This window comes from Pinus tabuliformis, chromosome 1_2, assembly GCF_031772625.1.
Source record: "Pinus tabuliformis cultivar Carrire ecotype Pingquan chromosome 1_2, CPIR1, whole genome shotgun sequence".
Taxonomy (NCBI): Eukaryota; Viridiplantae; Streptophyta; class Pinopsida; order Pinales; family Pinaceae; genus Pinus; species Pinus tabuliformis.
In genome coordinates this window covers 822,602,273-822,626,385 of record NC_142298.1, presented here as the reverse complement: position 1 = coordinate 822,626,385, position 24,113 = coordinate 822,602,273, and the positions used below count along the sequence as shown (strand labels likewise).

The 24,113-nt window shown below is 36.9% G+C and overlaps 2 protein-coding genes and 1 long non-coding RNA gene across 12 annotated transcripts; all 3 read left to right on the top strand.

Moving 5' to 3' along the window:
- Nucleotides 1-13,036: 13,036 nt before the first annotated feature.
- On the top strand, nucleotides 13,037-14,794 carry LOC149208454 (uncharacterized). Its single transcript, XR_016252112.1, has 3 exons — nucleotides 13,037-13,611; nucleotides 13,718-13,857; nucleotides 13,946-14,794. It is a non-coding gene; the product is annotated as an uncharacterized LOC149208454 (long non-coding RNA).
- Nucleotides 14,795-15,351: 557 nt separating this feature from the next.
- Nucleotides 15,352-20,673, top strand: LOC149208453 (vesicle-associated protein 1-2-like). Of its 8 annotated transcripts, none has more exons than XR_016252764.1 (13): nucleotides 15,352-15,563; nucleotides 16,012-16,118; nucleotides 16,328-16,467; nucleotides 17,220-17,290; nucleotides 17,550-17,631; nucleotides 17,752-17,867; nucleotides 17,957-18,118; nucleotides 18,754-18,819; nucleotides 19,096-19,191; nucleotides 19,294-19,416; nucleotides 19,871-19,996; nucleotides 20,320-20,418; nucleotides 20,544-20,673. XR_016252764.1 is itself a non-coding variant. In XM_089396062.1 (11 exons), exons 3-11 carry the CDS (start codon nucleotides 16,419-16,421, stop codon nucleotides 19,886-19,888), a joined length of 783 nt encoding a protein of 260 aa, XP_089252188.1. In that variant the 5' UTR covers nucleotides 15,352-15,563; nucleotides 16,012-16,118; nucleotides 16,328-16,418; the 3' UTR covers nucleotides 19,889-20,673. The 8 variants fall into 8 exon arrangements, 1 of the variants encoding a protein (XP_089252188.1); XR_016252765.1 differs by having other exon boundaries at nucleotides 20,312-20,370; nucleotides 20,486-20,673; XR_016252766.1 differs by having other exon boundaries at nucleotides 20,312-20,418.
- Nucleotides 20,486-22,305, top strand: LOC149208452 (glutamate dehydrogenase 1-like). Of its 3 annotated transcripts, XM_089396065.1 has the most exons (5): nucleotides 20,486-20,606; nucleotides 20,744-20,818; nucleotides 20,919-21,035; nucleotides 21,309-21,482; nucleotides 21,631-22,299. In XM_089396065.1, exons 2-5 carry the CDS (start codon nucleotides 20,747-20,749, stop codon nucleotides 21,640-21,642), a joined length of 375 nt encoding a protein of 124 aa, XP_089252191.1. In that variant the 5' UTR covers nucleotides 20,486-20,606; nucleotides 20,744-20,746; the 3' UTR covers nucleotides 21,643-22,299. The 3 variants fall into 3 exon arrangements, with proteins under 3 accessions (XP_089252191.1, XP_089252189.1, XP_089252190.1); XM_089396063.1 differs by having other exon boundaries at nucleotides 21,309-22,303; XM_089396064.1 differs by lacking the exon at nucleotides 20,486-20,606 and having other exon boundaries at nucleotides 20,683-20,818; nucleotides 21,309-22,305.
- Nucleotides 22,306-24,113: the final 1,808 nt, after the last annotated feature.

The window sequence follows — 24,113 nt, the reverse complement described above, 5'->3', positions numbered from 1 at the left end:
TTGTAATAATGGGCATCTTATGAATTAAAGCATTAAATTGACACGTGTGTTAAAGCATTAAATTGGACTTACTTGGTGTTAAAGTTTTATATTTTTATGTGGGGAAAGTTCAGAATTATTGTTATTATTATTCAATGTTAATAGTAAATATTTGTTATGAGAGTTTGTAGATTTCTGTGGTGACAATTTTGAGATTTTTTATTTGGATTGTCCACAACCTCCATTTTCCAATCTACTTTTCGAGTCTATAATAAGACTCTTCTTCAGTACTAATATGCAAAAAAGAGAAGGGAAGGAGGGAATAAATATTAGAGATGTCAAAAGAGAGGAGGAGAGTCACCAACAAATCTATAGAATGAAAAAAACCCTAAGCAAAAAACCACCGAAAATGAACACAATATCTCATGTGATATTAAATATTTAATTAATTTATTTTTAATTAAATATTCAATTAATTTATTTTTATTTTATTTTAATAACTTTCTATTTATATGTTATTTTTATAAATTTTTAATTATGACTAATGAAGAGAAAAATAATGATTACTAATACTTTAAATTTATTTGATTAAAACTACATAAAATGAATGCAATATCTAATGTGATATTAAAATGCTCATTTTTACAAATGAAAAATGAACGCAATATCTAGTGTGATATTAATTAATTTATTTTTAATTAAAATTTTAATTAATTAATTTTTATTTTATTTTAATAACTTTATATTTATATGTTATTTTAATATGTTTATTTTTATAAATGGAAAACTTCATAATAGTGAATCCTAAAACAAATCACAGAAGTGTCATTATGATTTTGTAAAGATGAAGTGATGAGGGGAAACATGGTTCTACTTTAAACATTAAACATCATTAAGAGAAAAAACATACTATAAATTTGTTTAAATAGTTTAGAAGTATGGAAAACAAGAATAACATCAAAATTTTATGTTTTAAAAATTGTTATCATAATCTTCTGCCATGTTTATCATGTTGGCATTATAATTTTAAACAATCTCTACAAATTGTTTTAATTTAGTATTTATGTTCTCTTCTAAATTATACATATTAATAAAATACATTTTTATTTACAAATAAGAATCCAATTAGTGTTTTGTACTCAATGGTAAATTTAGAAGAGTTAATTTGGGGGCAAAAGTTAAAACAATAGAGAAGCTTCCACTATCAATAATATGGCTTCCCTAATTTTATTTTCCATCGTTCTCTCATCAAGTAGTATGTTGAAGATATTCCATTCATCCATCCATTTCTTCCCAAAGATCAAACCACTCATTTCCATGGGCTACGACAGTTTGAAATCTTGGCAAAATGTTTGGAACAACAAGAAGCCCTGCAGTAACCTAGTGTGCATGACCTATTTCCTTTGGAGACTCTAATTGATTGTCTTTGTAAATTAACACACTAATATGGAAAGATATCTTTCGGCCAAGCTATATATAATGTTATCAGGGAATTTAAAACTTAATTACGTTTAATTTTATTAAGAAATTTTGATGCAGAAACCAAATTTGTTCCCTCCTCTAAGAACTCTTTTAATTTCAATAACCGTAGATGAGCTTAAAGGCCAATATTGTACCATTTGTTGTGATTACTTTTTCTTAAAAAAATGAAAATATATTCAATTTCTTATGATAGCACAAATTAACAACATATCAGTGATGTGGAATGATAGCTTTCAGCAAAAAGTTGTAAAAAGAGGAAGAACTTATATTTCAGGTTAATAATTTTACAATGTTATAAAAAAACTTTACTGGAAATACATTTAATTTCATCCAATAACAAAAATTAACAATACGCCCATGGTTTTTTCACATAATAGAATTGTGGTCAAAGGTTTTATTCAAGGTGGATTGAAATTAAAACGAAGACCACGACTTAAAAAATAAGATCCAACATATTCTCTGAGTTAAAAACTAGGACACCAAGAGGTGGAGGGTATCTTATATTGGTGGTCCATAACAACTTAGAAAATTTCATTGTGGTTGGATTTTGATGTTCTAAGTTTTTTTAAAGAAGGTTGTATAAATCTTGCTCATTTCAACATTTTTGAAGGTTTGGGGTCACTTCAAAGGCTTCCAAATCATTGAAAATCAATTAGGGTGTGGAAGAATTATGCTCTTTAAACCTTGAACCATAAACTTACAACTGGGATCTCAATTTTTGCATACATAGTTTTGGGTAATTTTTATTCCACACAAAGGTGGCATATAAATTATATGGGTCATCCAAAACATTTAAGAAAATATCATTGTCACCAAGATCTGATGAAATAAAAAATTCACAGAAGGTACAGATATAGGCAGCTTCAATATTTTCCAAAGTTATAAAGGGTTTCAAAGTCCTGGAAAACCCTTGGGGCATAAAGTAACTATGTCTTTAGATTTCTTACATGTCAACATATACCAAGTATCTAAATTATAGCATGAAATTTGATTGCAAAATTGGTAGATGGGTAGTTTTGGATAATCTTTATGATAGGAAAAAAGTAGCATATCATATGGATTATCTAAAATAGTATAAAGAATTTCATTGTGACCAAAATTTGGTGGAGTAAAAAATTTTGAAAAAAGAACATAACTATAAATCGGTTTTGAAATTTTCAATGTTTTGGGTCACTTTAGAAACCCCTAAGTATGGCTCAAAAACCTTATAAAACCATAGGCGTGGAAGAACTATGTCCTTGAAACTCTTGACATGTAAATTTATACCAGACGTTGATGGTGAAAACAATAAATATTAATATCATAGTTGAATATTGAAAATAAAATAAGAAAAAAACATTCAAAGAAAATAGATATGAAAGATTGGGATTTGCCTTACCTAGTTGATGAATTTCAAAAGATGAAATATATGGTGGATTATGCTATCTAGATAAATATCCAGAACTTTTGCGGGAGCTTTTTGTATTGTTGGAGATAATGGAGAAAGCTAAACTTAGAAATCTGTTATAGTGATGATAGGATTGAGACTCTAATTTTAGATCTCATATTCTAATATTCAGGGAGTAGTATAAACCACCTCATTGTGTGAAACCCTATGTGTACTAGGTTGTTCTCCACATAGAAATATAGGGTGTATTGCATGAGTGTGTACACCCTCCAAGTATCTCGCATAGAGAGCCATTTAACTAATAAAACATCGATTTTTATCATAATATCAAAGCTACAGGAAGAAAAGCCCTGTACGCTGAGTTGAGGAATGATACATCCTGGCTGGGAAGCTAAAGAGTAATTGCGATGAGTCGCCGAGAAGCTGAAGACTAATTGCGACGATATCTTCGTCGCAGTAATCCCGTGTACATCTGCGACTAGTCGCGGATAAGAGAAACAAAGCTGTGACGATTGCCTGGAAGCTGCGGGAAAACAGTCGCTGCATTTTTTTCCTGGCTGCGTCGTGGCTCCCTGTTGCCTGAGGGAGAAGCGTGGATATAAAGGAACGAAAGAGCCGGTGAACCGATCATTCCTGTGTGAAAGCCCGAAAGCCCAGGGCGTGGCTGAGAAAGTTGCGCGGCTTCGTTGACCAGTGCGTGGGAGCTGGATCTACGAGGCGGTCGGATCTGCCATTTTTTTGCTGGTCAATCTCGTTGAGGGAAACCAATCTTTTTATTATACGCCAGTGTTTGTTAAAAATCTGCTGCTGCTCACATGCATCAGATCTGGTGCATTGGAAGCGTGGTGTGGCCACTGCATAGTGAGCGCCAAAGGTTTGACTTTGTAATCAACATTATCTCCCATGAAGGGGAGGCTGTTTTCTTTTAAAGGGCTGCGTGTATCAGAAAGCCGCGTGGAAAACTTCGATTGCAGCGTGAGAGGACTGTTTTTTTTTCCCTTGAAGGCTGTGTGTGCCTGATCGCTGGTGAAGAGCTTTAATTAAAAATTTCTGTGTTTTTCTGTTAATTGGAATTGGGGATCTGCACAACCTATTCACCGTGCTACGCGCTCAGAGTTAAGGGGAAGCGACGTGGAGCTGTGGCGACGTGTTCGAATTGTGAAGTCAAACCTGGTGTTGGTCAGACTGCACGATGTGACTGGATGAGCCGAGCAAAAGAGTGCTCTATTCACGTAGAAAAGGAGCCATAGCTATGTCATACAACAAGCTCGACTCGAGATCTAAATGTCCAGCGATGCAATTTGATGTAAAAATGGTGTGGTGAACATTTTTTTTTCGAAATATCCGCAGATTTGGCCGGTTGTTCTTCCCGTCGGTTATCACCTGTAGGAAAATGAATTTTTTATTTTTTATTTTTTTACCTCGCCCTGATTTGAACCCATTTTTAGAAATATGTTCATAAGTATTACTGATAGCGTTTCCAGCGTGTAAGAGGTCGTTTAGTTGTTTGTCGCTAAAGCAGAGGGCACTAAGATTTGCGTGGCACAGAAGCCACAGTCTACAAGGTTCTACAGTTGAAGAGCTGCCAAAGAGAGAAGTTTCCCACTGCGAGGTAATCGGGTTGTTGGAGCTAGAAAATCATGTGGAGTCCAAAAGAAATCTCAAAGCTAGAATTTAACAACATGTCTTTATTCAAAATATTTTTAATTCTAATAATAATCTTTTTCTCACCTGGACATTTGGCATTAACATGGGTAGTATATTCGAGTCAGAAGAAGCCATCTAGTTGATAGTTGAAGCTTCTCTATTGTTTTAACTTTGACTTTGTAACGACATATTCAAATGCCCTCAGGTACTACCTGATTTAGCCAATTAAATCTTCTAAGTAATCTAATCCATGATAAGAATGAACAATAACTAATCCAATCCATAACAAGAATGAACAATAGCGGCCATAGAGAACAACATTGACGTAATCCCCGACCTTCCCTAAAGAACTCGATAAGAAAACCATTAATGAGCACCGCCAACCCAGTATTTGATACACACGCCATCATCCTAATCTAGATTGATAGCCCAATATTTTGTAATCCAAGACGAATAAATGTCCAAGACATGCAGTCATAAGCCGGTTGTAAATCAATCTTCATCACCAAAGCTTCAAGTTTTTTTCATCCTAATCTGGATTGATAGCCCAATATTTTGTAATCCAAGACGAATAAATGTCCAAGACATGCAGTCATAAGCCAGTTGTAAATCAATTGGTGATGCAAGTTTTTTCAAGTTTTTTTTGTCTGAATTGAGTGGATACATTCTTGAGCGATAGCAATCGCAACATGGATGGACGAGTTAGGTAGAAAACCAAATTGCTTGGCAGAGATATATTGAAATAATAGTAGAGAAAGAAAGAATAGCAAGAACAAAATGAGAGAAGAACAAGAAATAGAAACTGAATGTGTATGTGTTTTATTCAAGAATGACTTTTCATCTACATGAACTTTCGATATATTCATGTCATTACCGTTACATAACTAAAATCTAAATTGGTTACAAAAACTGTTTAACTACGTTTGTTTAACCAAGTTCGTTGTCAAACTAACAAACTCCACCTTGACAACAACTTTCCCATTCATCATCTTTCCTGCAAGCCAAGAGAAGCTAAACACCACCGCAACTTCTCTACTGTAACTAGATTTGTGAATGTGTCTGCACAATTTTCTCGTGTGTGGACCTTTTTAAGAGCTACTTTTCCACGATCGATCACATGTCTCAGAAAATGATATCTCACATCAATGTGCTTGGTTTTGCTGTGATAGGCAGGGTTTGTGGCCAAGTGAATATCACTTTGACTGTCACAAAGTACACTCACTTTCTCCTGCGTTCTTCCGATTTCATCGAGCAAACCCTTTAACCAGATTGCTTCTTTACTGGCATCTGAAGCAGCTATATATTCAGCTTCGGTAGTGGACAATGCAACCGTGTCTTGAAGCTTTGACATCCAACTAATTGCTCCACCTGCAAGAGTAAAGACGTAACCTGTAGTAGATCTTCTTTTGTCCAAATCACCTGCATAGTCAGCATCTACATATCCGCAGACTGATCCTTCACTACCATTAAAGACGATGCAATGATCACTTGTGCCTCTTAGATATCGAAGCACCCATTTCACCGCTTGCCAATGTTCTTTACCTGGATTTGCCATGAACCTGCTGACAACTCCAACTGCATGTGAAATGTCAGGTCTTGTAGATACCATCGCATACATTAAGGTGCCTACAGTGTTTGCATATGGTACGTGAGACATATACTGCTTTTCTTCATCAGCGCTAGGACTCAAAACCGAAGAAAGCTTAAAATGGGAAGCTAAAGGAACATTAACAGGTTTCACATTATTCATAGAGAACTTTTCAAGTACCTTCTCCACATACTTCTGCTGTGATAACCAAAGCTTACCATTTTTCCTGTCTCTGTGTATCTCCATGCCCAAGATATGTTTTGCTGCTCCAAGATCCTTCATATCAAACGCCCTAGAGAGTTGAGCCTTTAACCTGTTGATCTCTTCCATGCTTTTGCTTGCAATAAGCATATCGTCAACATACAAAGCTAAGATAATGAATATGCCATTGAAACTTTTGAAGTACACACAATGATCATACTCACTTCTTATAAAGTTTTGGCTCACCATGAAGGAATCAAACTTCTTGTACCATTGTCTGGGAGACTGCCTCAGACCATACAATGATTTCCTGAGCTTGCAAACTAATCTTCTGCTGCGACCTCGTACAAAACCTTCTGGTTGTTCCATATATATCTCTTCGTTCAAATCACCATGTAGAAAAGTTGTTTTAACATCTAACTGTTCTAACTCAAGATTAAGCAACGCAGTTAGTGCCAACACAGTACGTATAGAAACAAGTTTTACAACTGGAGAAAAAATCTCATGAAAGTCTATATCTTCAACCTGAGAATACCCTTTTGCTACCAGTCTCGCCTTATATCTCTCAATACTACCATCAACTTTCCGTTTCAGCTTGAAGACCCATTTACATCCAACAACACTTCTCCCTTCAGGAAGCTCTACAAGATCCCAGGTATTGTTCTTGGCTAAGGAGTCCATTTCTTCTTCCATAGCCTTTTTCCATTTCTCGCTATCTGTATCATCTATCGCTTCCTGATAACAAGACGGTTCCCCATCTTCAGTAACCAAAGCAAAAGATGAAGCAGAATCTTCATACCTTTTGGGAGTTTTCCTCGCCCTTGTAGACCTTCTCAGAGCGACTGGTTGCTGAACTGGTTCAGAAACTTGCACTGGTTCAGAAGCTTCAATGGCTTCCTTTGTGTCTTCAACACCTTTGTCTCCAGAAGTCTCTCCTTCCTTTTGACTGTCACCGAAAGATCTAGCCTCCAACTGAACTCATTGACTCGGCGATACCTGTTCCTATTCAATTCTTTCAACATTTGATTTTAACAAAGAGGATTCATCAAATGTTACATCTCTACTAATGACTATCTTCCGCAATGTAGGATCCCACAACCTATATCCTTTCACTGCATAGTCATACCCAACAAAGACATAACATTTTGACTTTGGATCTAATTTTGAACGCTGATTTTTCGGAATAAGAGAATAAGCATCACAGCCAAATATCCTCAAATGAGAATAGTCACAAGACTGACCTGTCCAAACTTCTTCAGGAATTTTACAATCAATTGCTACTGAAGGTGATCTGTTAACTAAATAACAAGCAGTAGATACTGCTTCTGCCCACAACTCCTTTTGCAAGTTAGCATTGCTGATCATGCTTCTGGCTCTTTCCATAAGAGTCCGATTCATACGCTCAGCAACACCATTTTGCTGAGGAGTATAAACAGCAGTTTTGTGTCTAACAATGCCCTCATCCTTACAGTATTGTTCAAATTCAACAGAAGTGAACTCACCACCATTGTCAGTTTTTAGACATTTAATAGATTTGCCTGTTCTTTTCTCTACCATTACTTTAAATTGTTTAAAGACATTGAATACATCAGCTTTCCTTTTTAGCAGATAGACCCAAACTTTACGAGAGTAATCATCAATGAACGTTACAAAATACAAAGCACCTCCATATGACATAACAGGGGAAGGCCCCCACAGATCAGAATGAATGTAGTCTAAAACATCTTTACTATTATGATTACCAACTTTAAATCTCTGTTTACACTGTTTTCCGTACACACAATGTTTACAGAAATCTAAATTCAAGGATTTCAGACCAGGAAGAGATTTATGTTTCATCAGTATGTGAAGACCTTTCTCGCTCATATGACCCAAACGCTGATGCCACAGATGAGTACCTGCTTCTTCCTTTTCTGACGCAACCGCTGCTTCACCGACCTGAGTACTTCCTTTTAACCTGTAAAGATTCCCGACCTTTTCTGCCTTCATAACCACAAGAGCACCTTTGAAGACTTTCAAGACGCCATCCTGACCTGTAAACTTATAACCATCTGAATCCAACACTCCCAAAGAGATTAACTTTTTCTTCAAATCAGGTACATGTCTAACACTAGTTAATGTTCTAACTGTGTTATCATACATCTTAATCCTGATATCTCCCATCCCAACAGTCTGACATGACATATTGTTACCCATAAACACAGAACTACCGTTTACATTTTCATACGAAGTAAACCAATTTCTATGTGGGCACATATGATGCGAAGCACCAGAGTCTAACAGCCAGCTATCAAAACTCTGAGAGACATTACATTCAGGTGAAGTTTCATCTATCATACACAATTCTTCAGCAGATAAAACTTCGTCTACAATACCTGAATCAGCCTGATTCGCTTCGTTCTTCAGGTTTTCAGATTCCTTCCGTTTCCAACAGTCCTTCTTCAAGTGTCCAACTTTACCGCAGTTCCAACATTTTGCCTTACACTTTTTGCCCTTCGATTTCGACCTGGAAGACCCCCTTGGTTTGTCTCCTCTTTCCTTTGAGCGTCCTCTAGCGACCATGGCTTCTGATGTAGTTGTATCGGTGCTGGATTTCCTTCGTACTTCTTCAGACAGAAGAGCTCCCACGACTGATTCAAACTTCAAAGAATCAGCAGAGCTGAAGCTGATTGAGGTTACGAAGTGATCCCATGATTCAGGCAGAGAACACAGCAAGGTTATGGCTTTATCTTCTTCCTGTATTTTGACTTCCATATCTGTTAATTGACAAATTAGTGTATTAAAAACATTCAAATGTTCTGCAACGCTTGAACCTTCTTTCATTCGAAGACTGTATAATTGTCGTTTCAGATATATTCGGTTGGTTAATGATTTTGTCATATAAAGGTTTTCAAGTTTTTCCCACAAACCTGACGTCGTGGTCTCTTCAACGATGTTGAAAAGAACTTCATCCGCTAGACATAACCGGATGGTACTGAGAGCTCGGGCATCCAAGTCCTCCCAGTCTGAAGTAGTCATGGTTGTAGATTTCTTAGTAACCCCATCCAATGCCTTGTGCAACCCTTGTTGCACAAGCAGATCCTTAACCTTCAGTTTCCAAAGAGCAAAATTGCTCTTTCTGGTGAATTTCTCCACCTCGAATCTTGCATTCGACATCTTGGCCATTTTCCCTCCTTCCTAGGATTTCAGGCTTTCAAAAAAAATAACTTCCCCAATTCAAACAGAAAGACAAGTTTCAAATCCTTTGATTTCTTGCAAACCCTTTTGTTTTTCTAGTTTCACAACATTCGTGCAAATCCCTTGCAAACTTGTTCTTCTACAATATTTAAAAAAAAACAACAACACCCTTTTCAATCTCTGCTGCTATCTTTAAAATCTGAACAACCTTTGCTGCTATCTTTAAAAAAATTTCTGCAAACCCTTCCCTTTTTTCAATAATTTTATAAAAACCACAACAACAACCTTTGCTGCTATCTTTAAAATCTGAACAACCTTTGCTGCTATCTTTAAAAATTTCTGCAAACCCTTCTTTTTTTTTTTAAATTCTGCTAAAAAAAAACAATACCCGGATTGCAACGCCGTCCACAGGGCCGTCCTCAGGGATTCTATCTTCAGCGTTTGGGCAATCGCCGTCCTCAGGGATCCAGCTCCACAGGGATTCTTCAAGCCTCAACGCCAGGGATTCTTCAAGCCTCAACGCGGATCCAACGATTCGGATTCTTCAAGCCTCAACGTTTGGGCAACGCCGTCCTCAGGGTTCACCACATCTTCAACGTTAGCAACGCCGTCACGCCGTCCACGATTCTGCTACCGTCCACAGGAGAATTACAGCCAAAACACGCCGTCCGTCCACAGGTTGATCACAGGTTCGCACTGCAGGGGTTTTGTCCAGGCTCTGATACCACTTATTGAAATAATAGCAGAGAAAGAAAGAATAGCAAGAACAAAATGAGAGAAGACCAAGAAATAGAAACTGAATGTGTATGTGTTTTATTCAAGAATGACTTTTCATCTACATGAACTTTCGATATATTCATGTCATTACCGTTACATAACTAAAATCTAAATTGGTTACAAAAACTGTTTAACTACGTTTGTTTAACCAAGTTCGTTGTCAAACTAACAAGATATGACAAGATAAATATACCTTGATCCGCTCTGCTATAACTTTATAGATAATTATGACAAGATAAATATACCTTGATCCGCTATGCTATCACTTTATAGATAATTTTGTAAGTCATGTTGCAAAGGAATATCGACAGAAATTCAGAAAATGTGGATGGATAAGTTACCATTGGGATAAGTGCAATAAACGTGCATTTGATAGAGCCCAGTGTGTGTCACCGAGTGCGATATTTCTCCACCATCGCCACTAGCTTAATTTTCATAAGATCAAAGAAATGTGTGAAGAGGTCAACCATCCAGTCGTTCGGTCCCGGGAATATATCCTTGCAGAAGGAAATTAACATAACATGTATTTCTTATAGAGTGACGGGGCGGTATATCAACTCGTTTGCTCTGTTTCGAACATTGTGGGGTAATTCTCCACACCCCATAAGAGGTCTTCCATCTGAGTCTCCTCACTGGCTTTGAAAATATCCTAGAAATAAAGCACAACCTCCAGACAATATCCTCGTCCTTGAATACAATTGAGCCATCAGATCCCTTAATGTTCCATATGGCATTTTGGTTTCGCCGCTTGTTAGCGAAATTGTGAAATTTTTTTGTGTTGCTATCCCCCTCCTGGATTTAAGTCGCCCAACTCTTAAGTCACCACGTGGATTCTTGTATATACAATTTTTTTTTGAGCCTCCAAATGTTTTAGCTGGTCCATCATGTGAAATGGTGGTGACCTAGTGGAAAGTTGTTCCCCAAGAAAATGAATATCAGCATGGATATCTCGGAGCTCCATCAGTGAAGATGCCTTTTTTCCCTCTCCCACACCCTAACCCGACCTTTTAGAAAGGATAGTTCCTGAGAGAAGTTTCCCATGGCAGACCCAGAACTTGGTTAATCAACCGAGTGCCAAAAAATTGAGACCAAGTTGTTGAAAGATGAATCTTGTAGCCATGTCCGATTGAATTTGAATGGAATGCGTTTTTGGCCGACTCCATACTCCATTGTAGAAATTATTATTAAGTAAACCGGTTAGAAATGTGATTTTTTTAATATGCAACACCAAAAAAAAATGACAGTCATAAATGTGATTTTTTTAATATGTAACCCAAAAAAATGACACAAATTTACGGGAAACCTAAATTGACGGGCACGGAAAACAAGCACTCGTCTTCAGATTTTCATTTGACAGGCAAAAAGATATTTGAAATTCCAGGCCTGATAGGGAAGACCACCTTTCGAAAACGGACGTCAAATCCCACCAAAATAGGTCGGCCCTGCAGTAAATAGACCTCGAGATATACGGAGAAGGATGCCACCGATATATTAAAATTAAATGTATGCTAGTGATAGTGAGCATGCCACCTCAATGATCATAAATGATGAGCAAAGAAAATAGAGCACCAACGACCACCGGCATGGTGTGAATCCCAACTCCACGGCCAAAGAATATAGAACAAGGGACGGTCACAATAAAGCCCGGAGAAGTACCGAGGGTGGGACACAGTAAAAATATAGCATAAAGAATATATTATGTAGACCGAAACATGAAAACAGATGTCCGCTGAATGAAAGTATCGTGCATCGAGAGATCTAGAGGTGGGATACTCTCATCAACTCGCCATCTAATATAATACACCAGCACCGGAATGACACAGCCGGAAAATTCAAATTGTATCGCATCCGATCCAGAGACAATGCTAGAAAAATCCCCAATACGCACAACGACGCCGCTGCAATCGTGAGAATGTCCACCACACAGAAGGCGAGCAACCCCAGATTACAGAATGAAAGTTGAAATCCAGGGCACAAAGGAGCACAGCAGATAATAACAATAAAGAGAACACGGTGATTGGCAACAACAACAACACTAACACCCCAAGATATCACACCACTTACGACAGATGTGGATGCTAATGTTTTTGCATGGGCGATAAATGATAAGAGAATCAATCCATTTGTGCCAAAGTGTAATCGAATTAGTGTGTTCCGTATTTTTACCAGCCTCCACACCCCCCTCCAGAGAGTGTTTAATGAGAATGGTCCGCCAACCTCGCATTTGGAACCCTCAAGGAGTGTTTGAAATGTAACTGATAGATAAAGAACAAGATATATACTGCACAAATCAACAATAAAAGAATATGGAAAGTCACAGGTGGTGGAAACAACCTACCATGAAGACCCAGCACCCAAGCCCGCAGTAGACTTCCAATGTTAACACCGCATATATGCACACCCTAGGGAACCACTCACAAAAGGATGACAGTACCCTCGGTATATAAAGTAAAATAAATAGACACAGAAGGATGAGAGTATCCTCACAAACATCTTCCTCATAGGCCTATTAGTCTTCCTCAATAATTTATGGTGAAGAGAAGCATAGCTAAGATTAGGTCGTTATTGTGTTGGTCCACCGTTATTTATTAGTCCCTGCCATCTGGCATATGGCAGGGACTATAGTAATCGTTATGACCCGACTTAGCATTAGTTTACCGTTTTCCTTGTCTGTTATACGGCGGTTAGAATAAGGTCTGTGCGGTGTTCTGCCTAGATAACCTATGTCTGCTTCCCCGCTGAAGCTTTCCCATCTTATTTGGCCTCTTCCCGAGGCGGAAGAGGCCCGAACATAGGTTAAGTTGAAAATTACGCCCAGTTTCATTATGCCTGACCGTCAACGGTCTAGTGTTAATGCTAGCATTAATTCCTTATTTCGTAAACAGGTATATGTATATGCTAAGGTTGCAGGGTTTCGTAAGGTTATAACAAGGTTGTGCATTGGCAGCTGGTGCATGCGGTGGTTCAACAGCTGTTGGATCCTTCTCGATGTACTTTGGTTTAACATGTGGAGCGGCATCACCGTCGGTTAGATAAGGTTCTGATCCTATGGTTCAGTTGTACCTGGTTTTTCCGTGGGGTTTGCGAGTCATTTGCATGGTGAGCCTGCTGGGGATCTCTGTCGCTCGACCTTCTCAGACATTTCTGCGCAGTGCCTTTAGTAACTTCTGTTTCCTCCAGAATTTCACACATTCTTTGATTTGTTGTTTTACATTTAAGGTGAGGGTTCCTTCTGATGCTCTTCAGCGGAAACAAGTTGCTTTTCAACATTTTACTCTGCCTCTCGATAATCTTCAAGAGAGGATTTAGCTAACACACCATCCCCGGTTTCCTGCGGCGTCGCAGACTTGATATGGCGGGGAAGCACCTTCAGGTACTTACTGAGAGGTCTAGGGTTTGTTCCAGGTTTAATTTCTGTTAAGGCTTTTGTTCCATAATGTTGCGTGTTATGTAACCCATCTAATATCTTTTGCATGCAGAGGGTTTGCACAGTAACGCCCTAGCTCAGCTTACTGGGTACTCGCTTGAAGTTGCTGGTGATAATTCTTGACTCTCGTTCCCGACACCGGATTCTACCTTTTCCCGGGTGCATAATTTGCCTTTTCTTTACCCGAGAGAGGTATTGAACTTACAATGTTTACTTCCCTTACCTCAGTTACGTTTTTTTTTTTCCCCTTACCCTTGATCTCCGGCTCGATCATTTGCAGCGAGGCCTCTGCTTGAAAAAAAGCTCTGCAACTTGGCGACTGATCCTCCAATTCACTGAAATTGCAGGTGAGGTCTTCGTTTTTTTTTGTTATAGCCGGGTCTGCCACGGTCTCTCCTCCATTGTGCAGCTTGTTTTGCTGGATCACAATAGAGGTCTGAATTTCAATAGGCCTGGCCGTATACCCGCCATTATAATACGTGGAACATGAAGGCGTGGTCGTGTTATTCTACCGTGGTGTTTGGTCGAGCCTCTCAATCTTCGAAATCCTAACCCTAGGGAGTAATCTTACCGAACAAGGCGGTAAATCAAAACTTGCCCCAGAACGAGGTATCTTCACCTTCTTTCAGACAGGATTTCATATTAGTGGAGCTGCTTGCTGCTTTTGAAATAGATCTTGCTAGGAATAAAGGGCATATGAAAAACTTACCTAGAAGGCTTGATGACGACACTGATATCATGGAGGATTGTTAGGATTGCAAGATCTTCATGTAGTTAAGAAATCCCTCCTCTTTGACGGCAAGATCTTCATGTAGTTAAGAAATCCCTGCTGTAGAAAAGTAGGTCTTGGTCTTTGCTGAGAGCTCGTGGTAGCCTTCAACATGTTCCAATCTAAGGAAATCATGATGCTGTGCATCTTCTGAATCAATGGCACGATCCAAAATACCACCAGCTGTAACACTGTGTCCAATAACGAATCTAATAACAATGCCTTTCTTCTCCTCCAACTGCTTCAGTTTGGATCCTGTGAGGAACAAAAGGTCCAATTATCAAAATCAACGGATATCTAGAAATGCTACAGACAGCATAAATGCCTTCTGGCGTACCTCAGGGCCTTGTCCATCAGGCTTCTCAAGAACAGGTGACCCATTGAGGAACGCAGAGGAGCACAATCAATTTGGGGGAAAACGAACCCCCGGAAGATCTGCCCCGCATTTTTTTTTTCATTTTCTTCAGAAGGCCACTCCAAACTTTCCCCTGCCAACGAGCCTAAGCCTAAGCCTAAGCCCGTTTTCTTGTCGGTTTGCCCCTGTCTCTCTCCCAAATCATTAACTGCACTAAGCCATTCAAATAAGCCATTAACTCAAGTGGTTCACCCACTGCACACAGAAAGTGGTTCACCCGCTGCGCACAGAAGCCATTCATTCACTGCATGAATTGCGCCATTGGGATTTTCCGTCAGGACTTAACGCGACACTTGGTATCCATGCGGTAGCATGAAGACCAACGGTCCAGCTGTGGCGACTTTTATATATTTATATATTCTAATTGTCATATTATTTTATTTAATAATTTTTTATATAACTTTTAATTATTCGTTTTTTCTTTTTATTACTAGCCTGTTTATTACTACTTCCAGTCTCTTTGCTAATCTAATTGAAATTCATAGGCTTCATTCAGGCCTACTGACTTCTTGCATGGCTAGTTTTTCAGGGTTATCTGGTTGGAAATGGAATTACAGATGAAGCATTTGACAGCACACAGGTGCCTGTAACGCCCTAGCTCAGCTTACTGGGTACTCGCTTGAAGTTGCTGGTGATAATTCTTGACTCTCGTTCCCGACACCGGATTCTACCTTTTCCCGGGTGCATAATTTGCCTTTTCTTTACCCGAGAGAGGTATTGAACTTACAATGTTTACTTCCCTTACTGAGGAATTTCTAATGTTGTATCCCTTTTCAAGAGGGAGTTTTCTGCTGCTAAATTCTTCGGCAATTACGCGAACTTTACATTTAAAGTATTCGTAGTTCCACACAGGAAACAAATGCCGTTTTTTCCGTATAGAGTTAGGTTTTTGCCTGGTCTTTTCGTTAGATTGTTTCGTAATTTGCGATAACTCGGAGTTTACACTTTATGCAGAACTTTGCGAGTCTCCGATCATAGATTTAGATTTTTGCTTCAAGTCCCCGCTAAATTTGTTTGAAGATAATAGAACTGCAAATTCACATAGTTTATTGCCTCGCCCTCTGAAATTAGCAGGGTTTTTGCAGATGAATTTATGTATTTTCGATTTCTGTGTTGAAATTTTTGGCATTGATGTGAATCTTTTATTTTCTTCTTTGGGCAGGCGAAGGAGTATACTGTCGGTCAGTTCTTGATTTTGCTTCCAGGCTTTATTTGGATCGTTGATTAAACTTTGGTTATTGGCAGAATCTCCCTCCTCCTTGGTCAAGGGTAAAATCTTTCTTTTGAATGCATGCAATTACCGTGTTTGGATGGATTGTCCAAATATTGTCGGATCACCGGGGAGGAATTCACTTTTAGCACATGAGATCATTGATCTGTCTCTTAATAGCACACAATGAATTCTGTGCAAACTCAGGCTTTTGTGAGCTAGATTATTTTTGTTTATAACTGATTGTTTCTTGTGGCTTGGATTGTAGGTGTGTGAATTGATCATTCTGTGAACTCGATATTATTTATATTGTCAGTGGCCAACTTCAAGGATACAGGTTACCTGGCATAAAACTAGTCATGACTAACGAAATTGTCACAATTCAGCCGGGAGAACTTACGTTTCTCTGTAAGTGAATAGCTTCATAATACTAATTCCTTCTAATGTGCTTTGGTTCATTTGTCATAATATTATGATATAGGCTTCAATTTTCTTTGCCTATTTGTCTGAAATTAACTATAATTGTGTTGTGTACATAGATTTTCTTGTCCATTCCAAGAAAAAAGATGATCTTTGAGAACGGAGTTATTGAATTAAATAATATCATAGACATCATAAAAAGCACAGGAAATATGATCTACAACAAATGCGTTTGGCATGGGAAGCTGTTGCAATTTTTAGTTCGAATGTCAGTCTATGCATGTTTTGCATTTTGTGTTTTTTCATCTGCTGTCCAGGGTAGTGACAAATGCCCAAAAAATCTTGGGGACTTTGCTCACCACAAAGTTAGTCAATTTGCGGACGCAAGAAGGTTTTGAAACTTTTTAATTGGTGTCCTTTGTAGTTAATATATAACACTCTTTTTTTTTTGTGTTTCATTTTCATAATTTGGTTTTGATAGAACTGTAGAATGCATAAATACAAAGTGATTTTCGTTTGACAATAGTATATACTATTTATAGTGCACCATTGTATGAGCATCTTATGTATGATTTTTATGTTTGCCTTATTGTACAAGGAAGGGTATTAAACAAAAATGTTTGCCTTATTGTACAAGGAAGGATATTAAACAAAATTATATTCAGCATTTGATAGTTATGTTTTATTGCCAACATTTTGGTAGTCTAATGGATATCTGATTTTGTATCAATGGTAATCAGTTGAATTGAAGAAGCAAAGTTCATGCTCTCTTCAGCTAGTCAACAACATGGACTTCGATGTTGCATTTAAGGTAGCCATATTTCCTTTTGTTTTTCTTTTGTAAATATTCTGCTCATTTCTCTAATTTCAATTTCCATGGAGGTATTACAGTTCTGCACACATGAAAGGCATCGATGTCTAGGGTGAAGTCACTTGAGATTGCCGTATTTTCTATTTATTCTATGCCTTGTGATACAACTCTAGATTTTCTGCCTGATGGGTGGGACCACTTTTCAGAGACTTGTTTTAACAAGATGACCAGAGGTTATTGCTGCATTCTATTATGACAGGTGAAAACTACATCTCCAAAGAAGTACTGTGTACGACCCAATACAGGCGTCATCCCACCTCAGTCTACATGTGATGTGACAGGTTTGAAGCTTCTTATTTTAAAGGTTAATCGATTAATATTTCTTGCTTGAATATGATAAATTAAAGAGCTTGTTTAATGTGAGCTTGATTGTCCTCTCATTGGTTTTGTTTTATTTGTAGTCACCATGCAAGCGCAAAAAGAGATACCGCCTGATATGCAATGTAAGGACAAATTTCTTGTGCAGAGTGTTATGGTCCCTGCTGGGACGACTGCTAAAGATATTACTCCAGATATGGTGAGTTCACACTAAAAACTATTTTCCCTGAAGCTTAGTGCTCATTGCAAGGGATTCTCTCAGTTGAAACAATTTTTTGTGTCATCCAGTTCAACAAGGAATCTGACAAGGTATATGAGGAACACAAATTGAGGGTGGTGTATGTATCTCCAGTCCAGACCACTTCTCCTGAACGACAACCATTAGAGGATGGTTCAGCACCAAAGGAATCTGTAGACAATCGGAGTCAGAGTGTTTCCTCAGTGGATAATGTGAGCATGAAGAATGTGTTGCTTTTTGGCTGTATTTGTTTTCATGTGGTTTCTGGTTTGTTTAGGCCTGCTTTTAACTTCTTATAAGGGTGCTACTTTTAGCATGTTGTATTTTTGAGGTCAATGTTGTTACTGAGAAAGCAAGTGGTTGATACTACTGGAAGGAAATTGCATAAAATATGTTTGACAGTATAGTTTACTGGGTTACACAATTTCTCTTGGCAGGAGCGGAATGAAAGGTTGTTTTATAAACTCTTGGTGGATGTTACAAAGTAAATGCTATTATGCTGGTGTGCATTGAATCCTTGTTACCAGAGTACTCCTTCCATGTTTGTCTTAGTTTGTTTTTTACTGTGAGCTTTTGTTCTTTTTATCTGCATATCTATGAAGGGATACAGGTAAAAGGAAACTTAATAACCAGAAACTGGAACCTGTGTGCATTTAGTTCATGTCATTTTAACTTAGGGTGTATTCTTAGTTTGTATCTTTCCACATTTTCTGCCTGTCTGATGTTTCTATTATAACTCATCTTTACTCAATAAATGCCTGTTATTTTAACTAGGGTGTTCACATTTCCTTGTATCTTTGCCCCTTGTTTGTATTATCCATTTGACACTTGTTTTCACTACTGACAGGGTATGGGCATACCTGTAGGGAAATTATCTCTATACACTGCACTTGGTGGAGTTCGTCCTTCATCGGTATGCAGCACAATAACCTATAGTTTATTGTTTAAACATATGCTAATTTCAGCAAAGTTACGGCAAAACTGGTAAATTGATTCTTTCTGTTGTATAGCTTAGTCTGCTAAGCACCTTGTACATAGTACATTTTAGAGCCCCTTCATTTCTATTCCATGATGAATGCATGTAACTGACAGAAAAGGATTTTTAACCCACTATTGCATGTCTCGCCTTGTAGTCAGTCAATTATTTTGTATTTTTATTCTCTTAACTACTCTACTGGTATGTGGACAGCGTCTTCCAATAACAATTGATGTTGGGACCAACAATGAAAATCTCTTAAATGATGAATTTTATATTGGTCTCCGACAAAAGCGCACTACTGGCCAGGTTTCCTTCTATTTGAATGAACTAGTAAATGCTTCCTTTATTTTCTTCAGTTCTCAGGGACAAAATATCTTGTGGCTGATGATATGTTTTTATGCTTTGTAGGAATATTATGACTTCCTTCATGAGTTCATGTGTGCAGTGAAACAAAATTATGGAGAGAAAGTTCTTATCCAGGTTAAGAATTTACCTTGGTTGCATGAAGTCTGGACCTGTTCTTGCACAGAAGTAAGTAGCTATGACCAAATAGCATAAAGCAGTTTATAATTTTGTGAAAATTGTGATTGAAGATGTATAGAGCTAAATGATTATAGTCTTTTGGATTTCAGAAGCAAATCATATCCTTGTGCTGTGTTCTGTCACTCTGTACAAAATTCAAATTAGTGGCTTGTAAACAGTTTCCGAAGTCGTTTTATATTTAGAGGGGACATAGATGTCTTCCACGGAATTGAGGTTCTTTGTTTGAATCAAAAGCCATGGTATTATAATACTTGAATGGCAGTAAATCATGTGTAGAGTGCTGTGGAGTTTGAAGTTTAAACTGAGGTGTTCTTTTAAGGCTGCCTGTTGAGGATTTTCGTGTGCTTGCTGCAATACAAAACCTTGGTTCTCGCAGTTTTCTAATATTTACTGTCTTACATTTAGGAAAATGTGCTAATAAGAATAATTTGTGTTCTTTCAGAGGTGTCAAGTATCATGAGCCAGAATATTGGAAGTTTGGTGAAGAGGGTAATAGATACTTCAGACATGCCACTGGTCAGATTTATGCTATTTCAAAAGATCTGGCTACGTACATATCTATAAATTTGTGAGTGTGGCCCTGCCTTCTCCACTCGAGATATTTTTCACTAGCAGAACGTCATTGTCTGCTCAATTTTGCTTTGAAGTTTTACAGCTTTTTGAAGGTGTTGAAATTTTCATAGGAGGGTTTCCTTCATATGTGTTGTATATTGTCTATGACAGAAAATGCAGTTGGTATTAAGTAGCCAACCTTGAACCTTAAGGTCAAAACTCTTTGCTAATCTAATTGAAATTCATAGCCTTCATTCAGGCCTCTCCAAAATATGTTGATGACTAGAAACTACGTTACGTTTTCTCATTGTCTGGCTTCTTGCATGGCTAGTTTTTCAGGGTTATCTGGTTGGAAATGGAATTACAGATGAAGCATTTGACAGCACACAGGTGCCTTTTGCACATGGAAAGGGACTTATTTCAGATGAATTATACCAGGTGTGTACCCTGCAACAATCATTTCAGAGAATGCTATAAATAATCTATTTATCGCTGGGGTATGCAGGTTGACCCAGATGAGGTAAATGCCTTAGCAGAACTAATGACATGGAAGACTGTTGTAGCTAACATACCATATGGGGGAGCAAAGGGTGGTATTGGTTGCGACCCACGGAGTTTAAGTTTCAGTGAGTTAGAAAGGCTTACTCGTGTCTTTACTCAGAAGATCCATGATTTGATTGGAGTCCACATAGATGTTATTAGCTCCGAGATTTAATACATATTTCTTCAATATCCACTATGCTTACATGGTTGATGTGAACAGACAATGGCCTGGATATTAGACGAGTATTCAAAATTCCACGAATACTCACCTGCAATTGTTACTGGAAAACCTGTTGTAAGTATATAAATCTTTATTCCAAAAGACCTCACCAACCTCTTGAGTGTATAATTTACATAGCTTTTTGATGTTAGAAAGATTCTTTTGTGATGGATAGGATCTAGGTGGATCCCTTGGCAGGGATGCTGCAACTGGTAGAGGTGTTATGTTTGCAACAGAAGCTTTATTAGCTGAGTATGGTAAAAGCATCTCAGGTCAACGTTTTGTAATCCAGGTAGATTGTTTTTCTCTTCAGCCTTTACTGTGAATGTAAGTCTAGCCGCATAAAAAAAACACCATCTTGCTTGCCTTTCTTTGAATTTACTAGTTGCACTAATTGCATCAAAGAAACTCATTACCATGCTTTTGCTTTACTCAAAGGATATCTATGGACACTAAATGAAATGAAATTGGCTGCATAAATATGGCAATAACATCAATTCGAGGGGATTGGAACCATTACAGACTGAAATACATTCTTGAACCAAAACCTCTCTGACCTTTTCAGGGTTTTGGAAATGTCGGTTCCTGGGCAGCTGAACTTATCCATGAAAAGGGTGCAAAGATTGTAGCAGTTAGTGACATTTCAGGAGCTATAAAGAACAGCAATGGCCTTGACATTCCAGCTTTAATGAAGCACACAAAGACCATCTGGCATTTGGAAGTTGACAGGGATTTGAAAGTACTTTTTAATTCAATTGACAAAACACTGCATTGCATAGGCTACTTTGTTGAGATTTAGTTTTGATACATATATTCCATAATCACTGTTATTGCAAAGTTGGAGATGCTAATTTAGTAATTTGATTGCTACTGCGTACTGGTCACAGGGAGAATGCTAGTGAAGTAAAGGCCAAATTTATTATAGAGGCAGCCAATCATCCCACAGATCCAGAAGCTGGAGTAATTTGACTTCTCTCAGGCTTCTTAAAATTCAGCTCTATTATGTAATATTGGATGCATGACATGCATTTCATGATGGCTGGTATGCTTACTTGAATGCTGCTCCTGATGCCCTGTAACCGGAGAATCTGAAATTGGCTCTACCTCTGATGCCCTTTATTTCTATGCAATTGGTGTTGATGATGCCCCTGCTTCTGTCTCTATGGCCTCTGTTCCTAGTGCTGCTTGCTTGAATGCTAACTAGAATCCTTCGGAGTAAACAAGCTAAACTGCTGCGACTGGTATTCGAACTGCCTTTACCTTAATAACCAAAAATTGCCCCCACGGGCATGGGATTTGGATCTGATGGCTGATATGCTTACTTGAATGCTGCTCCTGATGCCCTGTAACCGGAGAATCTGAAATTGGCTCTACTTCTGATGCCCTTTATTTCTATGCAATTGGTGTTGATGATGCCCCTGCTTTTGTCTCTATGGCCTCTGTTCCTAGTGCTGCTTGCTTGAATGCTAACTAGAATCCTTCGGAGTAAACAAGCTAAACTGCTGCGACTGGTATTCGAACTGGCTTAGACCTTAAATATTAACTTCATGCAGGGACTCGCTGCCTCGCAGCTTCCCTTGTTTATAATTAGAAAGTACAATTAACTTTCTTTTAAATTACTAATAATACTGGTTTCAAATCTTGACACAATCTGAAGCCACTTCGACGAGAGAGATGAACAATCATTGCTCGCTACTCCTTTCATTATTTTCACTCTCAAAAGGAAAAGGAAAGGCAATTCATCTTGCATTTTATATAATGTTTAACCAGTCGTTTACCAAAAAAGAAATTAATTTACTTTCCATGAATTTGTATTTACATTTATCATTACAAGGCAGAAATATCTATATCCAAATGACACATAAACTTACAATTCAACAGGCTAGCGAATTCTTTGTTATCAACTTTTAAGGTTATGAACTTTTAAGGTGTATTTATTTTAATTTGTATTGGGGGTTTACAGAATTTTAATCTAGTTATAAATAATTTGTTTTTTATTTGTAATTATGTGAAATTATGTTATATCTATTTACTAGTGGGATGCTATTATCAGGGTTACGTAAAGTAGAATTATCTACTTATTATGTAAAGATTAGGTAAAGTTAAGTTAAGTTTGGACACAAATAATTAATTTCTCTTAAAAAATGGTTTCCATTTTTAACCCTTCCTCGTGAAATTTGAACTTGAAACTTGACTAAACCCCACTAAAAACAAAGGTGTACACCTCATAGGTTATATGAACTTTACATGCCATTTACAATAATTGAATCTATATAAAAATGATAATAATCATTCCTTACCCTCACCCAAAATAAATTCAATTGAAAAAATATTTATTTTAATTATTTTTAAATTTTTCTTTCAAACTTAACAATACTCTTTTATATTAAATTTAATTAAAATTAGTTCTAATAACATTTTTAAATAAAATATATTTTTTTTAAATATCAATCAAATTAATATTAATATATTTTCTAATATATTTAAAATAAAATAAATATTTATAAAAGTCATTAATCAAATCAAATAAAAATAAAATGTAATTTAAATGGTAAATATATCAATATTTTAATATACATTTTTTTATTTAAAAATATATATAATTTAAATGTAAATTTAAATATGTAGTTAAGAATATATTTGATTTTATATTTAAGTAGTTAAATTATAGAAGTTTAATTAGGTAATCATTTAAAATTATTTTCAAATAAAAATATTTCTAACTCAACTATATCTAAAAACTTATTTGAATTTATTAATTCATTTTAATATAAAAATATAATTAAATTTCAATAAAGGTTTTTTATTTCAAATAATTTCATCTTCACATATATCATTTTAACAAAATAAACTAAAAACTATATGCATACAGTTCATGTGTTCAAATGAGCAGTGGCATGTTACCACATGGCTCTTGTATTCTAATAGTGAATATTTTTTAAAATTGAAATATGTACAATTTGAGTGGGAAATATGTACAATTTGAGTTTTTTTTGTAAGGTATAGATTCAAATTTAGAGAGGTAGATCATGAACACCTTTTTGAAAATTTTAAAGATGGAAGTTTATCTAAGTTTAAAACCTTGGGGAATCTTACTAGTCTTTAATATAAAATTTGTCAAATGTTTGGTGATTTTTTTGTAAAATTATTTAGATTTTTAACGATTTTATATTAGCTTGTATAAAATTTTGGCGATTTTTAAGTCAAAATAGTTTTATAATATAATAATTAAGTGAATCATTTTTTGAAAAATGGGTGAACCTATTTTTTCTAAATTAGCCAACTTGTGAATATTATCTCCTAAATTTTTTGAAGTACATCTTTGTAATCTAAATAGTAAAATTGTTATATAAAGGAGGTCCTTTGTTTT

Excerpts from the sequence above, each read along its gene's own strand:
- LOC149208453 (XM_089396062.1), top strand. The coding sequence starts at position 16,419 with ATGACTAACGAAATTGTCACAATTCAGCCGGGAGAACTTACGTTTCTC. Across the intron at positions 18,820-19,095 it reads GTGGAGTTCGTCCTTCATCG|CGTCTTCCAATAACAATTGA; the intron begins GTATGCAGCACA and ends GTATGTGGACAG. Across the intron at positions 19,192-19,293 it reads AAAAGCGCACTACTGGCCAG|GAATATTATGACTTCCTTCA; the intron begins GTTTCCTTCTAT and ends TATGCTTTGTAG.
- LOC149208452 (XM_089396064.1), top strand. The coding sequence starts at position 20,747 with ATGGCCTGGATATTAGACGAGTATTCAAAATTCCACGAATACTCACCT. Across the intron at positions 20,819-20,918 it reads TTGTTACTGGAAAACCTGTT|GATCTAGGTGGATCCCTTGG; the intron begins GTAAGTATATAA and ends TGTGATGGATAG. Across the intron at positions 21,036-21,308 it reads GTCAACGTTTTGTAATCCAG|GGTTTTGGAAATGTCGGTTC; the intron begins GTAGATTGTTTT and ends TGACCTTTTCAG.